General features: G+C 43.8%; 1 protein-coding gene across 7 annotated transcripts in view; it reads right to left on the reverse strand.

Moving 5' to 3' along the window:
• Window positions 1-839: 839 nt before the first annotated feature.
• The window catches only part of LOC136712322 (serine/threonine-protein kinase ULK1), a 40,777-nt gene continuing 22,934 nt past the window's right edge, over window positions 840-18,682 (reverse strand). For 3 of the 7 annotated variants that reach the window (XM_066688827.1, XM_066688826.1, XM_066688822.1), the window contains exons 12-28: window positions 18,047-18,135; window positions 15,068-15,224; window positions 14,288-14,348; window positions 13,815-13,904; window positions 12,775-12,900; window positions 12,512-12,666; window positions 11,823-11,897; window positions 10,877-11,133; window positions 10,512-10,708; window positions 9,318-9,433; window positions 8,929-9,057; window positions 7,735-7,922; window positions 6,766-6,950; window positions 6,323-6,441; window positions 6,074-6,231; window positions 5,722-5,857; window positions 840-4,924 (exon numbers count right to left, since the gene is read on the reverse strand). In XM_066688827.1, the coding sequence (XP_066544924.1) occupies window positions 4,869-4,924; window positions 5,722-5,857; window positions 6,074-6,231; window positions 6,323-6,441; window positions 6,766-6,950; window positions 7,735-7,922; window positions 8,929-9,057; window positions 9,318-9,433; window positions 10,512-10,708; window positions 10,877-11,133; window positions 11,823-11,897; window positions 12,512-12,666; window positions 12,775-12,900; window positions 13,815-13,904; window positions 14,288-14,348; window positions 15,068-15,224; window positions 18,047-18,135 (2,294 nt within the window). In that variant the 3' untranslated portion in view covers window positions 840-4,868. The remainder of the gene's footprint in view (window positions 4,925-5,721; window positions 5,858-6,073; window positions 6,232-6,322; window positions 6,442-6,765; window positions 6,951-7,734; window positions 7,923-8,928; window positions 9,058-9,317; window positions 9,434-10,511; window positions 10,709-10,876; window positions 11,134-11,822; window positions 11,898-12,511; window positions 12,667-12,774; window positions 12,901-13,814; window positions 13,905-14,287; window positions 14,349-15,067; window positions 15,225-18,046; window positions 18,136-18,682) is intronic. The other 4 variants (XM_066688828.1, XM_066688824.1, XM_066688823.1 and 1 more) reach the window with 4 other exon arrangements.

Consider the following 18,682-nt stretch of genomic DNA (forward strand, 5'->3'; position numbering starts at 1 on the left):
TGCCAGCAGCAGGATCAGATCGGCAGTCCTCATCCTCTACCTCTGGGCTCTAGCTCCAGCAGGACATTTGTGGAGCCCGAAAATGGATATCTTGACTTGGAATAATACTTGGAACTGGGGAAAGAATTATACAGGAAAAGCGAATTATACAGAATAAAGCAATAAACACAAGTCCATGCAGACTAACAGATGTCTCACAACATTCTTTTAATATTTTAAATCAACCAGATGTCAACTGTGAATGTTTCCGGAGTTTCAACCACCCCAATAGACATATGTACAAGGTAAATAGTTTATTTTTGGCCTAGACTCGCCTTTGACGAAGGGAATGATGACCTAGCCATGAAGAGGAAGTCATTTGTGGCCTTCCTCCTGAACTTCAGTTAAAAACTCCATTAGTTCCTCAGTTCTAACAGAGCATAGAGCAGGCATTTGTTTTAATTTTGTGTATACTTTCCTGATTGGTTTTGAATAACAAATGTTAGGTTTCAACGTGAGCATGTGGCTTTCAAATGTATTTCTGGTGCTATCCAGTGCAGATATACACACAATAAAAGCAACAGTGGGTATTCACTTACAATACAATACAATGTGCTAGCCATTGTTCCCAAATGCTATTAAAACACATCTATATCTGCTGTGACTGAAATAAATTGGAAAGGTGAGGTGTATGAGGGATATAGACACACATATATATATATATATACACATACATATATATATACATCTATATATATATATATATATACATATATATATATATATATATATATATATATATATATATATATATATATATATATATATATGCTAATAGGCACAAAACTACCTTCCAACACTCAATTTTCAAGTCTTTATTTGTGTTGCACAAATTCAAAGCAAACAATGAAATAAAAAGGTACATCACACAGACATTTTTTATCATTAAAAAAAATTGTCAAGCTTTCTTTTGTAGGATACATAACACATATGACATTGCAAACCTGAAGACATACATATATATACACACACACACACATTTTATACATAGGTATGTGTGTGTGTATATATATATATATATATATATACACATACACACACACACACACACATACACATACATAGCTTATCATTAAAATATACACCAACCTTGCAACAATAAAGAAATATTAGATGCACAACATAGTACAGTCAGCTTTGTTTTTTGCCTTTTTTCTGTAGCATTCTTTATACCTATAAAGCAATAAATACTAATTTACAGAACTTATATACAAGCTATATAGTAAGGTTAAGATAAAATATATGCTTAAAGGTGATGGCAAAAGAAATGTTTTGTATATTTATTTATTTGTTTATTTATAAGCACAGTAGCAAATTCTTCAAGTATTATGACAAAATATACATTGGTTTGGTGAACTGTAAACCACTTACAGAGGTGTGTGTGTTGGTGTGAGCATTCTTCTTACATTCATTTATCTACAGCCACAGTGGCAGGGAAAATACCAGGCATGATTCATGCGCCATCCACTGCAGTGCAGTATAAGGTTGTAGAACATCTATTGGCAAATTTAACACTGCCACTAAACAACACAAGGTGCTCCAACAATTTCTGTTGTGAACCAAAACTGCAAACGATTTTTTATTTTTGTACACATACATGGCATTCAGCTTTTTCAATGTTGACATTTTACCAAACGCAATTTGAGCCAAATTGGTGCATTTCTTGTTGCAGTTTTTGATTTGGCTGTTTGATATTGTGGCGTTTAGGGATAAATTTGCCCTGCTCTCTGTGACACACACAAGCACACACACTCCACCACTTTCATATTTACCTCTATCTCAATGTAAAAAACACAGCCTTTTTACATCCAAACTCACAACGCTACACAATTATTCCACCCAGATTTGGCTGCTGTTTACTGAACAACAACAAAAAAACAAAACAAAACAAAACAAAAAAGATGCACTCCATAGAAATACAAAGGTACTTGTAAAAAAAGAAACCAAAAAAAACCTGCAATTTACACATTTAGATAAATTTAACGCTTTAACAACCAAAAATATATGTATAACATATATATATATATATATATATATATATATATATACACATATATATGTATATCTATACATCTATCTATGTGTGTATAGCTTAAACTTTTTATCTGCCCGGAAATAAATGACTACAGATCATAATAAAGAAAAGAAAAGAAATTGCACACTTCAAAAATGTCACACACAACACATACTAATGGAAAAAACAAAGGATAAACGTTTTCTGTGTCTGAAGACGTTTTAGTTCATCAACATACAGTACTTATTCATTTACTAATAGTGCAACAAAATACAAGGAGCATGCTCTGCCACTCAACGTGCCAGTCTGCAAGCGTGGCACCACATGCAGCCACCCAGCTGCAAAGTACCACTCCACACACAGAACTCGACGCTGGCTGGGACGTGACCACAGTGGAAATCATGTATGCATAGCAGGAGAGGGGGAAAGAGCATTTCATAGTCTTCTGAGGGATAGGGATAGTGGGACATCCTGGTTTACTGATCCTCTACCCCTGGATCTAAAGGAGAACCTGCTGATGGTGGAAAACACTCCACGCCACCCTGGCCCAGCTTTCCTTACTGGAGTACAGCACTGCTCAAGAGCCAGAAGGACGTAAGGGCAGCGACTGGAGGGATACAGCAAAAAAACAATCCGAGGTGGGGGGTTAGGAATGACCAGTTTTTCTTCGACAAAGTACCCAGTGCCTTCTAGTACCTGAAGAATTTGTCTGATTGGTTCGAACAAATCAAAGAAGACCCGTGTGGAAATTGAAAACGTTTTAGCTGAATGAAACTTGAATTCGATTGTCGACTCTGCGGTACAGACTTTGGTTTCAATCATGTCTTGTATCGATCGTTCATCTGTGTCTACGTCTCAGATTCCCCCCGTTCACAGCAGAGGGAAGCAGGACAGTTGTGCAAAATTACTGTGCAGTTTTAATCCTGATTAAAGCGACCGATTGGTTTGCTTATCCAGAGGCATATATATATATATATATATATATATATATATCTTTTCTTTTGGAGTTGTCCTTGGATGCAAGGTTGAACTATGCAGAAAAAAGTTAAAGTGCTATTCTGTAAGTAGACTAGCTTAATGCGTTTCATCTTGGCTTGGAAAATTTAAAAAATAATAAAAATACAAATCTGAAAAAATAAATAGCATTTTTTACATTGTTACACTGCTATGCTGTATCTTCTCAGTAATTCATGTACTGAGAACATCTGCTGTCCCTTACCAGACCTGAAACTGAAACACCGTCCTGCTATAATCTGAAAATGACGTACATACACTAAGCAAGTGACAGCTCCATGTTACAAAGCAGCAAAGCTGAGGACTGTGAATCTTCACTTAAACAGATTGTTCGTCATTATCCGAATTTTAGTTAAAAGTGTAATTTGCTCTTAATAAACAGCACAATTATTTCACTCTATGGCTCCCTGAATTGAGGCCACCTTTTCAGAAATCAGAATTGTCCATTATTGATTAATCTTTATGCGCCTAGGTACTTCAAATGTAATTTGTACTAAATTAATACAGTTGGTTCATTGTCTTGTTATAGCACATAGACGACAAAGCAAGATGTGAGAATTAAGGACAGAAACTGAAGTCCAATATTTTGGGTAAGTTAGCAATTCAAAGGATTTTCTAAAAGATGAAAGCTCCTCGACTGCAATGATTTGGTCTAAAGCCGGGCTCTCTCGACCCTATAATTTACCTGAACTTTGCAATTGTTTGTTCCTGGTTGTTTTAAAACACGCCGCTTCTCTGACTCCAAGAAGCTAACCAAAGCCCACCTTCTGCAGCAAAGAAAGTCAGTCTCTGAGACGGGCTACATCTGTTTCCCTGGCTTCAGCTGAGGTTACTTGTTAAAACTCCTTTACATTCTACTTGGGCTTCTTTGCTTTGTCTCTCTCTCTCTCCCTTTCCCTCTCTCTCTCACACACACACACACACACACACACACACACAAATAAAGCAAAAAAAAAAAAAAAAAAATGAGCCACTTATCCTTCCTTGTTGGAAACCGACAGCGACACACAAGTTGCGTTTCAAGACAAGTAGTGGAATTAGCTGTCCTCCAAATAATGGAGTAGACAAAAGGAAAAAAGTGAGGACAGTGCTTCAAGGCAGCCTTTGATTGAGAATATAACAAGATGCAGAAAAGCTCAGTCCCAGAGCCTGGCATGGACCATATATCCGTGTACAATGGCTGGCACATTTTGTGAACAGCCTTTTTATATCAAATGTTTTGCCCTTGTCCACATCAGACTCCGGTTCACTTCGGGTGTGGAAGAGAGGACTCTTTATCATTCCTGTGGAGACCTTCAGACAATGTGCAGTAATGCATCACGCCCCCCCGCTGCTAATCCATTAAGAGAACCTCACGCGCACTTCCATTTTCAATGTCTTTTACTTTAGTGTGTATTAGAGAAATAAACCAAGCCACAGACGCACACTGACAATCTGTATTTACACTCTCGTACGCTTCCGCGGCTTTTCTTTTTTCGTAAAAGGGAGAGGTTTTTGAGAGAAAGACAGTCCGAAAGTATAAGCTATCCGGGTTGTCGTCTGAAGTGTAGACATGAAAGCCAAGTGGTGTCTGAAGTAGCCCGCGTCTCCTGCTCTTCCTCTCGGGATAACTCCCCCACAGCGCCACGCGGCAGACCCACTTTCGATGACGCTACTCTCCGAAATAGGGCAGCGTGCTTCTCGTGCTGTCGTGTTTATATCAGTCTGAGGAAGAAGGCAGAGTGAAGGGAGAAATGCATAGACGGGGAGAGTGGAACTGAGAGAGAGAAAGCAAGCTTTTTCCAAAGGTCCGTTGCGGTGGTCAAGCACAAAGACCTGACTGTAGTGTAGAAAGCCTTCGTTCAATACACAGCTTACCTACAGAGGGACAGAAACACTGGTATTAGTTTGGGAATAGAGAAATAGGAAAGAAAACATCCCTTGGGGGTTTGAGATAACCCTCCACCATCAGGCAAAATGATTGTGCCTGACTATCTTAAACCGGTGAATATTTTGTGTTAGATTTCCCTGCCGCAAGGTCTGTTAGACATGAGGACCAACAGCGCTTTCGGCGCAGAGACAGATGGCTTCTGTTGCGATTGCTCATCACAACAAATCTGCTTCAGCGAACAGAATGCTGACAGCATCCTTGGGAGCAAATAACAGCCGTTCTGTGTCTAAGTGCTATCTGCCAAAAACTGAGCCATTCAAGCCAGTTGATTAGAGGATACCAGAAGAATCCCGGTAATCCTCAACATAACGAAAAATTACGATAGTTTAACCTGGGCGGCCTGGAAACTAGTCAGGACAGAGGAACCGGCTCCGTTCCCCCCGGGTGGGAGGGAGATAAAACTTTGATCTGCAACGCTTTCGAGGCAACATATCACATGTTTGTTGTCAGGCTCGTGAGTGAAACAAACAGGAAGCTGTAATTGTAGCAGGAGAAAGCCCCGCTGGAAGCAAGAGCTTTGAGGAGAACATCTCTCACAAGCCCTTAGAAGTATACCCAGACTGGAGCAGACTGGCAGTTATTTCATGAGCGGAGACACAAGTTTGACTCATACGAAGGGAAGCCTGGAATAACCTTTAATGCAGTCATACGTTCTGTTAAATATAACAAAAACACCACCGAACTTTTTAAGAAACTAACTATTCAATCAATTTTTTTTACTCACACTTGCTGATGTTATCGACATCGGCCTGCTCAGTGATGATCAGCGACAGCCCCTCCATCAGCAGCAGGGCCTTGTGGTACCTTTGGATGGATGCCTCTCCATGGTGGAACATCTCATCCAGGGCAGCTGTCTGGACCTGGACCAACAAGAAGAACCAAGCACACCCCATTACACACCCTACCCTGCACCATTAACCTCACAGCAGTTTCTACTGGCAATACCTCAACCAGACTCTTTTTTTTTTTTATCTTCCCCTGCCCACTAAAACAGTGAATGGCGTGAATGGTCACACACGGGCCAATGACCAAAGCAACAGCAGCACCGCGGTTACGGAGGGCGGGCCGGATCGTACCATCTGGACCGTGTGGCTGTACACCAGCCTCTCCGCAGTGATGCTGTTGATGCGGTCCATCAGGCGCTGCTTGTCGTAGAAGAAGCGCTGCAGGCGGGCGCTCAGGCAGCGGCAGGACGTCACGCTGGACTTGTAAAGCTCATTCAGCTTCTTCACCACTGCGGGACAGGGACAGGGAGGAGCAGCAGACAGTCAGAACCGGATGACACACTGGCTGCGGAGGAGTGGAGGTGGGGCATGTTTTCTTACCTTGTTTGACAGTGCTGGAGGGACATAGCTTCCCTTGCCTAATCCTCTCCATGGCCGTGTGCAGGGCGGTGGACAGTAGCTCCGCAGTCTTCATGTACAGGACCAGCTGCTCTGCGTAACTGCAACACAACTCCCTGCATCAGACACTGCGCGGCCAGAGCGTGACACTTGTGTGCTGTAGAGCAGGAGGGACGCAGGCTGTTCTGGGCTCAATTGTAGAGCTCTAAATCACTATCTATTTGTTCAGATTTTCATTTGCCAAGAACAGAAGTGCACAAAACCTCCAATTGTGACAAATGGGAATGAGGTGACGAATATCCATGTAGCTGCAATGTGTGTGCAGAGCGTGTGCGTCTGTGTGTAGGTGTGCAGAGCGTGTGTGTCTTGTGTGTAGGTGTGCAGAGCGTGTGTAGGTGTGCAAGTCGCCCCCTGTTGGCCCTCACCTCCACTCCTTGCTGAGCAGGCTGATCTGGTCGGCCACCATGCTCTCCTGCTGCTGGAAGGTGGCACTGGTGTCAGGTGTGTCACCCATGTCGAACACACTGCCCTTGGTGCTGGCGATCTCCATCACACAGTGCACGAAGGCCAGCATGAAACGGAGGCTGCGCAGAGTCTCTGTATGTTCCTGCTGCAGAGGACAGACACACACACAGCGTTACACAGGGGCTCCTGACACACACACACACACACACACACACACACACACACACACACACACACACACACCTCTTTAAAATAATAATACAAAAAGGTATACAACATATACTTCAGCCCCATTATAAGCATATACGAGGTGCCCTTTTGTTATATAGGGGCGTGACCTACTACTGACAGGACAAGATGACATGAACAGTTCTGTTCTTGGAAGAGAGATCACGATCCTTTTTAAAAAACAAACCAATGAACTGCCCAGTGACCTAAATAAACTCTCTCATCTGAATTTGGCCAGATGACATCAGCCCAGAACCATATCCCAGTGTGGGGGGAATGGGAACAGTTTGCTCTGCTTTCAGGTTAAATCAATTAATGGGAACGGCACAGTGGCCTTTGGCAGGGGCTCCAAAGACGGAGCAGACAGACTGACTCATCACAATGGGGGGGGTAGTTTCAATAATAACGGCAATTCAATCCCCTGTCTCCTGTTAGCTTAATAATGTTCTGTTCCTGAGCTCTACTCCAAGAACAACAGCTCCTTCCTGGCTGCTTCAAGACATGAATCATCATACATTCATATAACAAAACTTCAGAACAAGAGCATGTCTGATGTATTGCTTGAACCGATTGACTCTGGTTCTTCTCTGGCACTGGCTGTGAAGCAGGCTGGTCTGTTTGGCGCTTTCCAGTTACCCAAGCAGCACAGCACTAAGTTTAAAAGTTTTCTTTCTAAATATAATTATAAATACTCTACTCACTTCCATCAGGGTCTCTTCAGGCAGCTCCGGGGCTTCAAAGGTCACGGCCCCCTCTAAATTGGCTGCCACAGGGTCAGTGAATCCATAGCGCAGGCTGGAAGGACCCTCACAGCCGTCTGCATACATGCCAGTCAGGGGCTGCCGGCTGGTGAAGGAGCCACCTGAGCTTATAGAGCTGGAAGAACCCACTGCAGAAGAAAAAGAAGATAAGAAATGCGTTTCGTTCCATAGATAAACCAGGTTCCTTCTCTCCGTTTGGGATTCAAATCCCTCCGGTGCTGGAATGGGGCTGTAACATTTCCAGGTGACACTGAAGTACATGTCTCATGAATCCCTTAGGTAATTTCTGCTGCTTCAATTTAAGACGCTACCTGCACACAACAAGTGCATAGGAGATGCACAGACTACCTGGGAGTGTCAAGGTGACTCATCCCAGGGAAGGAGCTGTACTCTAGTGCTTTAGGTGTCATGGATATATATATATATATATATATATTTTTTTTTTTTAAGTAATCCTAGCTTTAATTCACAAAACACTTCAGAAACAACAACAATAATTATTATTTTATGAACCAAATAAACAAGGTAGGCCAAATGTCTTGTTACTGAATCCAATTCAACAGACTTTGGTGGATATTTTACAAGTCTGACTTCACTTGTACAGCTGTACCAGCACTGTGCTATTGGACACCAGCCACTGCAGCTCAGATAACACTCCAGCCATTCAAGAATGCTGTGTCCTAATCCTGCACCTCCTTTGATGTACTGGCTTGTATACAATGTATTTTTTCATTCATATTACTGCTGTATTCCATACATTGTGTTCTACATTTGATGTTATACTACTGTTCACTTTCCAGCTTCCACACTATATAAATGTTTACAGTTCCCTCCGAAATGTTTGAATTGCTGAATATAAGATGCCTTGGTTGTGTCCATTTAAATATATTATATGAATTATAGTGTAGAACAGTAAAATCATATTTATTGTATTCAATCACAAGCACTAAACCTTCTAACAACATTGCTTACTTGTATTCCTTATATAATGTAGGCACACAAGGCCAAAAAATACATTTCTCAGTGTTGCCATAAATATCTGGAAACAGCTGTGTTTAATTGAAGACCTGATTAGGTGAACATGTGCTAATAGCATAGCTTCATGCTCAGGCAGTGGCAGTCTTACTGTGGTACCTGAAAACATCCTGATACGGGTGGTCTGTGGCGGGGTGCTGCCACTGGGAGGGGAGCCCACAGTGAACACGACTGGTGCTGGACTGCCAGAGCCCATCACCATCGCCGCTCCGCCGCCGGGGGGCGCTGCTGGAACACAAACACACTGCTCAGCACCCGCTCTCCCTCAGAGCTGGACAACAGTGTTGGCTGCCTATATAAACCTGCTGCTGAATTACAGAAGCTGCTAGCAGCACACTTCACTTTCAGTTCCATACTTAAAATAAATAAGAATAAGGTCTGATCAATGTGTAGTACAAAATAAAAATGGGACAAAAAAAGTGGTTTTGGAAAAAAAATAAACCCAAAACTAAGGCTAAGATTAAGAGAAAATCATCTATTCTCTGTACCAGTTGTGTCCATTGGTCTCTCTGTGTTCAGGCTCTCGCTGCTCCCTCCGTCCAGCAGCTGTCCGCCGAACGCTGCTTTCAACAGCATCTCTGACAGCCTCCCCGCACTCAGAGACCTGCGGGCCCACGACGCTGTTATTCATCGTTTTATTAACAAGACAATATCTACAATCCTACAATGCACTGTAACAAATGGCCCAAAGATGCCCGTCTTCACAGCTCCTGGATCCTAAATCAGCAACATCATTGATGACGAGGTTAGTGACTCTCCTGACAGGCCTGTAGCACTGAGGGACGGCGCGGGGCGAGCTATGGAGGGGTTTATTTATGATGCTGTTCTCGCAAAATGCATTGTAAATTACAGCCCGCCACCACTTCATTAGATTGCACTGCTGGGCCTACCCCTAAACTCACTGCCTCTGTGATAACTCTGAAGGTATATATATATATATATATATATATATATATATATATATATATATATATATATATATGTGTGTGTGTGTTTTTTTTAATCACCTCCCCCTTGTTTGCTCCACTTGTTTGAAGAGTTTTAAGTGCAAGTTGTGCAGTGTGTGGGGAGTCACAGCTGGGGGGGTCAGGAGGATCTCAGCTCCTCTGACAGGGGGGCTGACAAGCGTGAAGCGGAAACGCACAGAATGTGTTGTCAAACAGGGCGAGCAAGCAGCCGGCGCCATGCTGAGCAAGGGCTGCACCTGCATCAAAATCCCATCCTGTCACGGCTGCATAATTACTGTATATCTGGATAAGAACGGGCATTCAGCTCTTTGGCAATAAAAAAACAGACAAAAACAAAACAGGCTAATCTCAAGCTCCACTGCATGCAATGTATAGAACATGTAGGCAGACCACCCTGGACAACTGCCCGAGAATTAAACCCAAGCTAAAAGCCAAAGTAGATCTGGCATATAAATTCACTAACTGCACAGCCTCCACAGCATCCATGAACACCAAGCTGGAACGGAAGAACAAGCACCATGGCATTAGCCACCTTCAGAGGCTCATCACAGTGAGGAGATGGGGAAACAGGACACCCCAAAGAAGTGTGACGTGCCATACAGGCTTTGGGAGTCATTATTTAAAGCTTCTGGTGCAAGATTTGCTGGCCAGTGTGACTCCTTGCCCATCTGCATGTGTTTGGTAGCTTTATGGTAATTAGGATCTTGAACATACCTGCCAAAGGGGCCCTTGCTGTCCTCTGTGGGGGACATGGCTCCCGGGCCGGGCTGCTGGCTGGGCGGTGGTCCTAGGTTTTTCAGGTCGGGGACAGTCCTGTTGCGGGTTGGGGTCAGTACCAGGCCCTGCTGAGCCAGCAAGGTGACCAGGTTGTGTGAGCTGGGAGGCTTGGGGAATTCAAAGGGAGGCATGGCCTGTGCAGAATGACAATCAGGGCACCTGGGTTAATCACGGTTCAGAAACAGGAAGTCGGAGGCTTATAAAAGCAACAGCCGCCTCTCCAGACCCATGTGGATGACTCCTTTGGATATGTATGGATTTACTCTCAAAATGACTTGCACACGGCCCTTTATGGGCCTCACCTTGGTCGGGGAGCCCAGGATGGTGGGCAGAGGGCTCCTCTGCATGAGCTCACAGAGCTTGGGAGAGGAGCGCAGGGGCCGGCAGGGCGGCAAGGAGGGCACCTGCTGAGGCTGACTGCACTGTCGCACCACCACGGGGTCTGAGTTCTGCTTCTTAATCTTCTGCCTGCAGGTGTACGTGCCCTCCAGCAGGCTGGGGGCGCTGTGCAGCCGGGAGCCCATGCCAGGATGGGGAGAGGCCTCGGGCACCGTCTGGCCTGCAGGGACCAACACAACGTCACTATCTCAACATCCACACGGAGAGGGAAAACAGATTCTGGAGTATTTGCTCAACATTAACATATTTAAGGCAAATAAGGTGTACCACTGTAAATGTATATATGAATTACTGATTTTTTTTTTTTATACTGAGGGACAGTTATGTCTGGAATAGGTAGGTCTGAAATTTACAGGTAGGTTTCTGTGACGAGGACTGGGTTTCCTTAAAGACCTTGTACCAGATTAAGCTACTGAAGCACAGACAAGTCCACACTGGTCCTGATACAAAGGACGAGCGCGGCAAAGGAATTAATGTCATCTGAACACAGCCGCTCAGTGCTGACTCAGAGAAACTCGGCTGGAATCTGAGCAGTGAGACAAAACAAGTCAATGGAGCCCGAGCCAAACGCAAACTCAATCCGCACACAATGTCAGTTTTTAAGGGACGGCCCAGAGCCGGGTAGACAAAGGGGAGCAGTGAGAGGCACCTGAACAAACACCAGACACAGACAATGGCCTGTTGGATATAAAACCTTGACAACCAAAAGAATAAATAAATCAGTGCCTGAACTTGTTACAAAACGGCACATCTTCAGTTAATCAATCAAATCAGCGCATAAAACAAATTAAATTATAAAAGCAAACCAGCAAGGACTAAATTGTCTCCCAATACTTAAAGTCAACCTACCTCCACTCTGCAGCCTGTGGCCTGTGTCTGGGTGCAGGGGGCAAGTCTGTCCAGGCAGCTCTGGGATAGTACCCACTGTGAAGAAGAGATTAAAAAAAAAAAGCACTTATTGTGTTGCAGTGTATTTCATTACCAGAGCCTTGAGTCCAGCCAAAGAACAGACACACTCATAAAGCATACCCAGAGCATCCACACATTAATCAACGCTGTCCCCGCTGAGCAGGCCTCTCTTACGCCTGGCCCTGTCTGTGCCTGTCCACGCGCTGGATGGATACCCTGGCTCTACACGAAACAGGCTCCTGTCTGGCTGACTGCAGCCTCGCCTGCTATTGTAAATCAGGGACACCCACCCTCACACTCTACTATATACAGCACCTTCAAGAATGATTAATTTAATTTCGCATAACTTCAGTACGAATTTGATTAAATGCAGGTGTTAAAACAGGACATAACACAAAAGTTTAGATGTTTGCATAGGAAACATTATTCATTTATTGTAAATATTCTTGTGTTGTCAAATAACAGGGATTTTAACAGTGCATTTAGAAGGGATACTCCACTTTCGAGTTTCTGACATGCAGTTCTACTGGGAGAGTTATGTTTCTAACCTGCAAATCCATAACACGATGTATAAATACATACACATACATACACGATAAATACATCCAAGATAAAACACTGAGCCGTACCTTGGGGGGAAGGCTGGTATGGTTTGGACCCCCCGACAGAGAGCCTGCGAGAGCTGAACACTGCCCCGTGGTCTCCTGGGAAGGGCGGCGAAGCCCCAGTCCGCCCATATCCAAGGGGGCTGCCACTGCTGCACTGCCTCACTGGGGGGCCGGATCTGAGAGAGGGGAGTGGAGAGCTCAGGAGGACATTTCCAGAGTTTCTCATTCGCAAGTTTATAATTTTACTCTTAACACATTTAACATTACTTTCATAACTTTCTCACCGGGGCGAGCTGTTCTGGCTGGGCGAGTGCAGGTTCTGCTCAATGCGCTGGTAGTTCTGAATCTGGGTGGGCACAGGGATGGGCACCGACTGGCTGTAGTTACTGGCCGAAAACTCAATGGGCCGGCTGCGAGGGCAAGAGAACAGAGTAAGTCAGAGCCTCACCGAGGGGCAGGAACAAGCATTGTCCTTCCCTCATTAAGACGAACTAAGCTTTGTACTTTAATTCCTCTTGTTACAGAACCACTTTAATTCCCAGAAGACCAACGAGGAAAGTCTAAGGTGTCTAAAGATCAAGTGGCTGCAATCTCAGCTCTGAGAGAGAGAAGGAATCTGAATCCACTGTCTCCACAGAGGTGATTAATAGGAATTATGTCTTAAGCGAAGAACTGGTGACTTGGCAACTGACTCTTTAAAGCATGTTGAAAAGCCAAGCAGTTACATAATTTTTTTTCTTTTTTAAGCTAACATATGAAACTGCCTTTCTCATTTAGGTGAGATGAGATGAGGTGTCAGAATTGTTAACTGAGATGGCTATTAATGATCTGTCCAGTCATGTTGGCAAAATGTTAATATTTTCTTTTAAGCAGCTGCTTAGATAAGCATTCTTGTCTAATGGTCTGCATTGCATGACATTTCTGGCGCAGTTATTTGAACAATGCTACAACTGTTCCAGAGAGTTACCACAGATTATTTGGGGGATACTAATAAGAATATTTTTGTTAATATGACAATATTGACAAAGAATGTGATACTAAAGACACTCAAGAAATAAACACAATTAATATATACATCTCGGGGACCAATAGAGAGAATCCATCCAAGTTTTGTTTTGGTTAAATATGTTTTTCTTAGTTTGTTTTGAAAGGTTTTACATGCTCATATTTTCCTCTCTACAGGAATACAAGTGAAAACCGATGTTTAATTGAAAACATTGGTGCAGGCTTCACCCAGCTATCAAACTCTCTCTCTCTGAACAGCAGGCGTGTCCAGGGCCCACATAGCCTGGCCCTCCTGCTGCCAAGCGGGCAGTTCGCTTACCCGGAGGGGCTGGGAGAGCTGCTGAAGGAGGGTGAAGGGGATGGTGTCTTGCCCTGACTCCCCAGAGCAGCAGAGGTCAGCAGAGAGCTCCTAATCACAGTGGGCAAAAACAACCACCATTTAACAGCAGAACAGGCTACTAGACTCTGCTTAACACTGTGTACTGCCCTCGCTCACTATGAAACAGACCTCAGTGTAGTTATAGCTCCCTTGGTCTTAATGACTATAGAGAAATAAACCAAATGTGTAATTATACATTTTTATGATTCTATGAATACATAGAATTGAACAACTGGGGACAGGGGATGGACGGACAACAACTTTAAAGGGTAAGTAGTTTGATTTCTCACACAAGCATGTTATTTGGGCTTGCATAGGCTGTAACTGTATAGGAACAGATTGTAAAGTATACTACTGTTCTTCTTGGCCACTATTCATTAGTTGCAATGGTTTTCGTCCCCAAAGCAACTCACCCACTGTACATGAGACTGTCCTGGACTGGCTTGCCCATTGCCCCTTCACTGGCAATTTCACCTGGAGAGAGAGAGGGGGTAGAGGGTGGAAAGAGAAGATAAGGTGTGTGTATATTGGCATTCCAGATAGCCATACTTAAAACACAAGAAAAAGTTGCCCCTTTTAAAAAATCTTTTCAGAAAGAGAACACTGAAGAAAAGAGAACTTGTCTTGTGCAAGAAAAAAAACAAAAAACAATTGGAAACTCAGATTGTGACATTCTGAATCCCCGCTGACACTTTCAGATAGTCTGACTGTCTGCAAAGCACATGATGAAAACATTGCTGAGCACTTTTCCAAAGACTGAATTGACTTTTGATGCAGAAGAGAGGAGTCACTGAGGAACAACATTGTCATCTCTGAGACGGACAGAGTGACAGCCCTGTTTCCTGCAGTGACATGACTGAAGAAAAACAAACAAGCCAAAAAAAAAAATAGCAAGCATATTAGAACACCCACCCCTCCTGTATTCCAGACCTAATTCAATTTTTTTTTTTTTTTCGGCAGCTCCCAAGCCCTAAATATAGGCCAGGTTCAAGTCAGAGTGTCAGTTGCATATGCATAAGAGCCATCTCTTGCTCAAGTCGGTTCACCTGGGATGGTTAGATCAGCTGTAAGACGTGCTTTGAATGACAGCAATAAGGTAGAGTCAGGCTGTTCTATTTATTATCATACTCCCAAATGTAGGCACTAATGATAGTATCTTTTTGCAGAGTATGAGAAACAGGAGCTAGCCTTACTTGGAAACTGTGCTGGAACCATTACAAAGTCGTCTGTGTCGCAGGAGGAGTTTTTGCTGCTGCTCCCTGCAGAGTCTTTCAACAGGAAACCCGGGGAATCCTGGGTAGGGGAGGTCAGCGTCTTGGCGCGGAGCTGCTGCATCTCGGCCACAGACTGCTGCAAGAGGGACAGACGTTGCCACAGGCACCTCAGAGACAGAAACACAGACGTGCTGTGCAGTTTGCAACATTACAAGTTAAATGTTTGACTAGAAACCTCTGTGTTTGAAGGGACTGGTCACTGGTTTATGTCTTTTGTCTACATACAGACGGCTGACAAATTAAAGGAAAAACCTGATTAAATGAGTGGAGGAACATAACTAATGTAGATGCCTCCAAACAGGCGTACTGCATGATACAATTCAGCAATTCACATCCTATCATGCTGTGTGGCATGTACAGTGAGGGAAAAAAGTATTTGATCCCCTGCTGATTTTGTATGTTTGCCCACTGACAAAGAAATTATCAGTCTATAATTTTAATGGTAGGTGTATTTTAACAGTGAGACACAGAATAACAACATAAAAATTCAGAAAAACGCATTTCAAAAAAGTTATACATTGATTTGCATGTTAATGAGGGAAATAAGTATTTGACCCCTTCGACTTAGTACTTGGTGGCAAAACCCTTGTTGGCAATCACAGAGGTCAGACGTTTCTTGTAGTTGGCCACCAGGTTTGCACACATCTCAGGAGGGATTTTGTCCCACTCCTCTTTGCAGATCCTCTCCAAGTCATTAAGGTTTCGAGGCTGACGTTTGGCAACTCGAACCTTCAGCTCCCTCCACAGATTTTCTATGGGATTAAGGTCTGGAGACTGGCTAGGCCACTCCAGGACCTTAATGTGCTTCTTCTTGAGCCACTCCTTTGTTGCCTTGGCTGTGTGTTATGGGTCATTGTCATGCTGGAATACCCATCCACGACCCATTTTCAATGCCCTGGCTGAGGGAAGGAGGTTCTCACCCAAGATTTGACAGTACATGGCCCCGTCCATCGTCCCTTTGATGCGGTGCAGTTGTCCTGTCCCCTTAGCAGAAAAACACCCCAAAGCATAATGTTTTCACCTCCATGTTTGACGGTGGGGATGGTGTTCTTGGGGTCATTCCTCCTCCTCCAAACACGGCGAGTTGAGTTGATGCCAAAGAGCTCGATTTTGGTCTCATCTGACCACAACACTTTCATCCAGTTCTCCTCTGAATCATTCAGATGTTCATTGGCAAACTTCAGACGGGCCTGTACATGTGCTTTCTTGAGCAGGGGGACCTTGCGGGCGCTGCAGGATTTCAGTCCTTCATGGCGTAGTGTGTTACCAATTGTTTTCTTGGTGACTATGGTCCCAGCTGCCTTGAGATCATTAACAAGATCCTCCCGTGTAGTTCTGGGCTGATTCCTCACCGTTCTCATGATCATTTAAACTCCACAAGGTGAGATCTTGCATGGAGCCCCAGACCGAGGGAGAATGACAGTTATTTTGTGTTTCTTCCATTTGCGAATAATCGCACCAACTGTTGTCACCTTCTCACCAAGCTGCTTGGCGATGGTCTTGTAGCCCATTCCAGCCATGTGTAGGTCTACAATCTTGTCCTTGACATCCTTGGACAGCTCTTTGGTCTTGGCCATGGTGGAGAGTTTGGAATCTGATTGATTGATTGCTTCTGTGGACAGGTGTCTTTTATACATGTAACGAGCTGAGATTAGGAGCACTCCCTTTAAGAGAGTGCTCCTAATCTCAGCTCGTTACCTGTATGAAAGACACCTGGGAGCCAGAAATCTTGCTGATTGATAGGGGATCAAATACTTATTTCACTCATTAACATGCAAATCAATTTATAACTTTTTTGAAATGCGTTTTTTTGGATTTTTTTGTTGTTATTCTGTCTCTCACTGTTAAAATACACCTACCATTAAAATTATAGACTGATCATTTCTTTGTCAGTGGGCAAACATACAAAATCAGCAGGGGATCAAATACTTTTTTCCCTCACTGTATAAAAATGCTGAGCAGGCCCAGTTGACCTTGATTTTGGATCAAGATGGCAAGAGGAAAGGATCTAAGGGACTTTGAAAGAGAGGTCATGAATGGCAGGAGCTTCAGTCGACAAGTGGGTGAGTCCATTTGTGGCAACACCAAGAGAACGGTACAGGCCTGACTGCTTGACCCCTACAGTGAGGGGGTCCGGAGGCTCTGTTATGCTATGGGGCATTTTCCTGGCATGGTTTGGGTCCACTTGTCCCCTTGGAGAGAAGGGTCACTGTAAATCATGACAAAGTTATTCTGAGTGATCACCTTTATATCCTATGGTGAAACATTTCTATCCTGATGGGAGTGGTCTCTTCCAGGATGACAATGTCCCCATCCACAGGGCACGAGGGCTCATTGAATGGTTTGATGAGTATGAAAATGACGTGAATCATATGCTATGGCCTTCGCAGTCACCAGATCTCAACCCAATTGAACCCTTATGGGAGATTTTGGACCGACGTGTTAGACACCGCTCTCCACCACCATCATCAAAACCCCAAATGAGGGAATATCTTTTGGAAGAATGGAGTTCCATCCCTCCAGTAGAGTCCAGAGACTCGCAGAATCTGTGCCAAGAGCACTGAAGCTGTTCTGGTGGCTCATGGTGCCCAACACCCTACTGAGACACTTTATGTTGTTTTTTCTGTTAATTTGTCACCCGTCTATATCTATAGTTATCTGTATGATAGGATAATGTACCTTATTCAGAAAATAAATAATTATGTGCACAGTTGTCAAAAACAGATACATTTTACTTTAAAACAAAAATACCATTTTGATATTCTGTGCCTTTTGTTTCAGCTGCACAAATTAATTAAATGAGGCAGTTATACCCCATCCTTGACCCCGCCCACTCTCCCGGCGATGGAAGTGACCCTCCCCCTGCACTGCCCCACCCAGTTCCCCTCAGTGACTCACGGGAGGCGAGGCCAGATGGGAGGTGGAGGAGCTGCTGCAGGAGCTGGCGGATCCCGAGCTAGGGTAAGAGGGCATCGGCACGGGGGCGGCTGCAAACACACACACCACAGAGTCTCGGTTACTGCAGCCTTGGATTAGGCCTTCTGACGCTCTGCCCAGCCAGCAGAATAGTTCATAGACATGTTGACACCTGAGATAACATGACCTGCTTTGACAATAATTATCTTGAAATAAGCCTTAACCAGTTTCTAGGTTAGATAAATAGTGTTGCAGTGTGAAGCAAGCACAATAGCCATAAAGAGTTATTTATTTATTTTATACGTTGCAGACTCTTCAGGTCTCTTTTAGGCAGATATAATTTTTAATAGAGAAATGGAAATAATGCATTTGCTAAACCAGAACAGACCAGCGTTTGGATGAATCTTGATGTGCTTAGTCAGTAATGCCTGCTAGTTTGGTGTGGATTTACTGGCTGCGGCTACACTGTGGAACAGTAGGGTCAGCCGTTCTCAAAAGGCATCTTTAATAACAGTGGTGATACCGTGGTAATAAGTTTTAATATCGTCACTCTTTTTGTTCCTCTGCATCACAAGATCACAAGAGGTTCCATCAGTTTACGGCCTAAATGAAGGAATT

This window comes from Amia ocellicauda, chromosome 17 (assembly GCF_036373705.1).
Source record: "Amia ocellicauda isolate fAmiCal2 chromosome 17, fAmiCal2.hap1, whole genome shotgun sequence".
Classification (NCBI taxonomy): domain Eukaryota; kingdom Metazoa; phylum Chordata; class Actinopteri; order Amiiformes; family Amiidae; genus Amia; species Amia ocellicauda.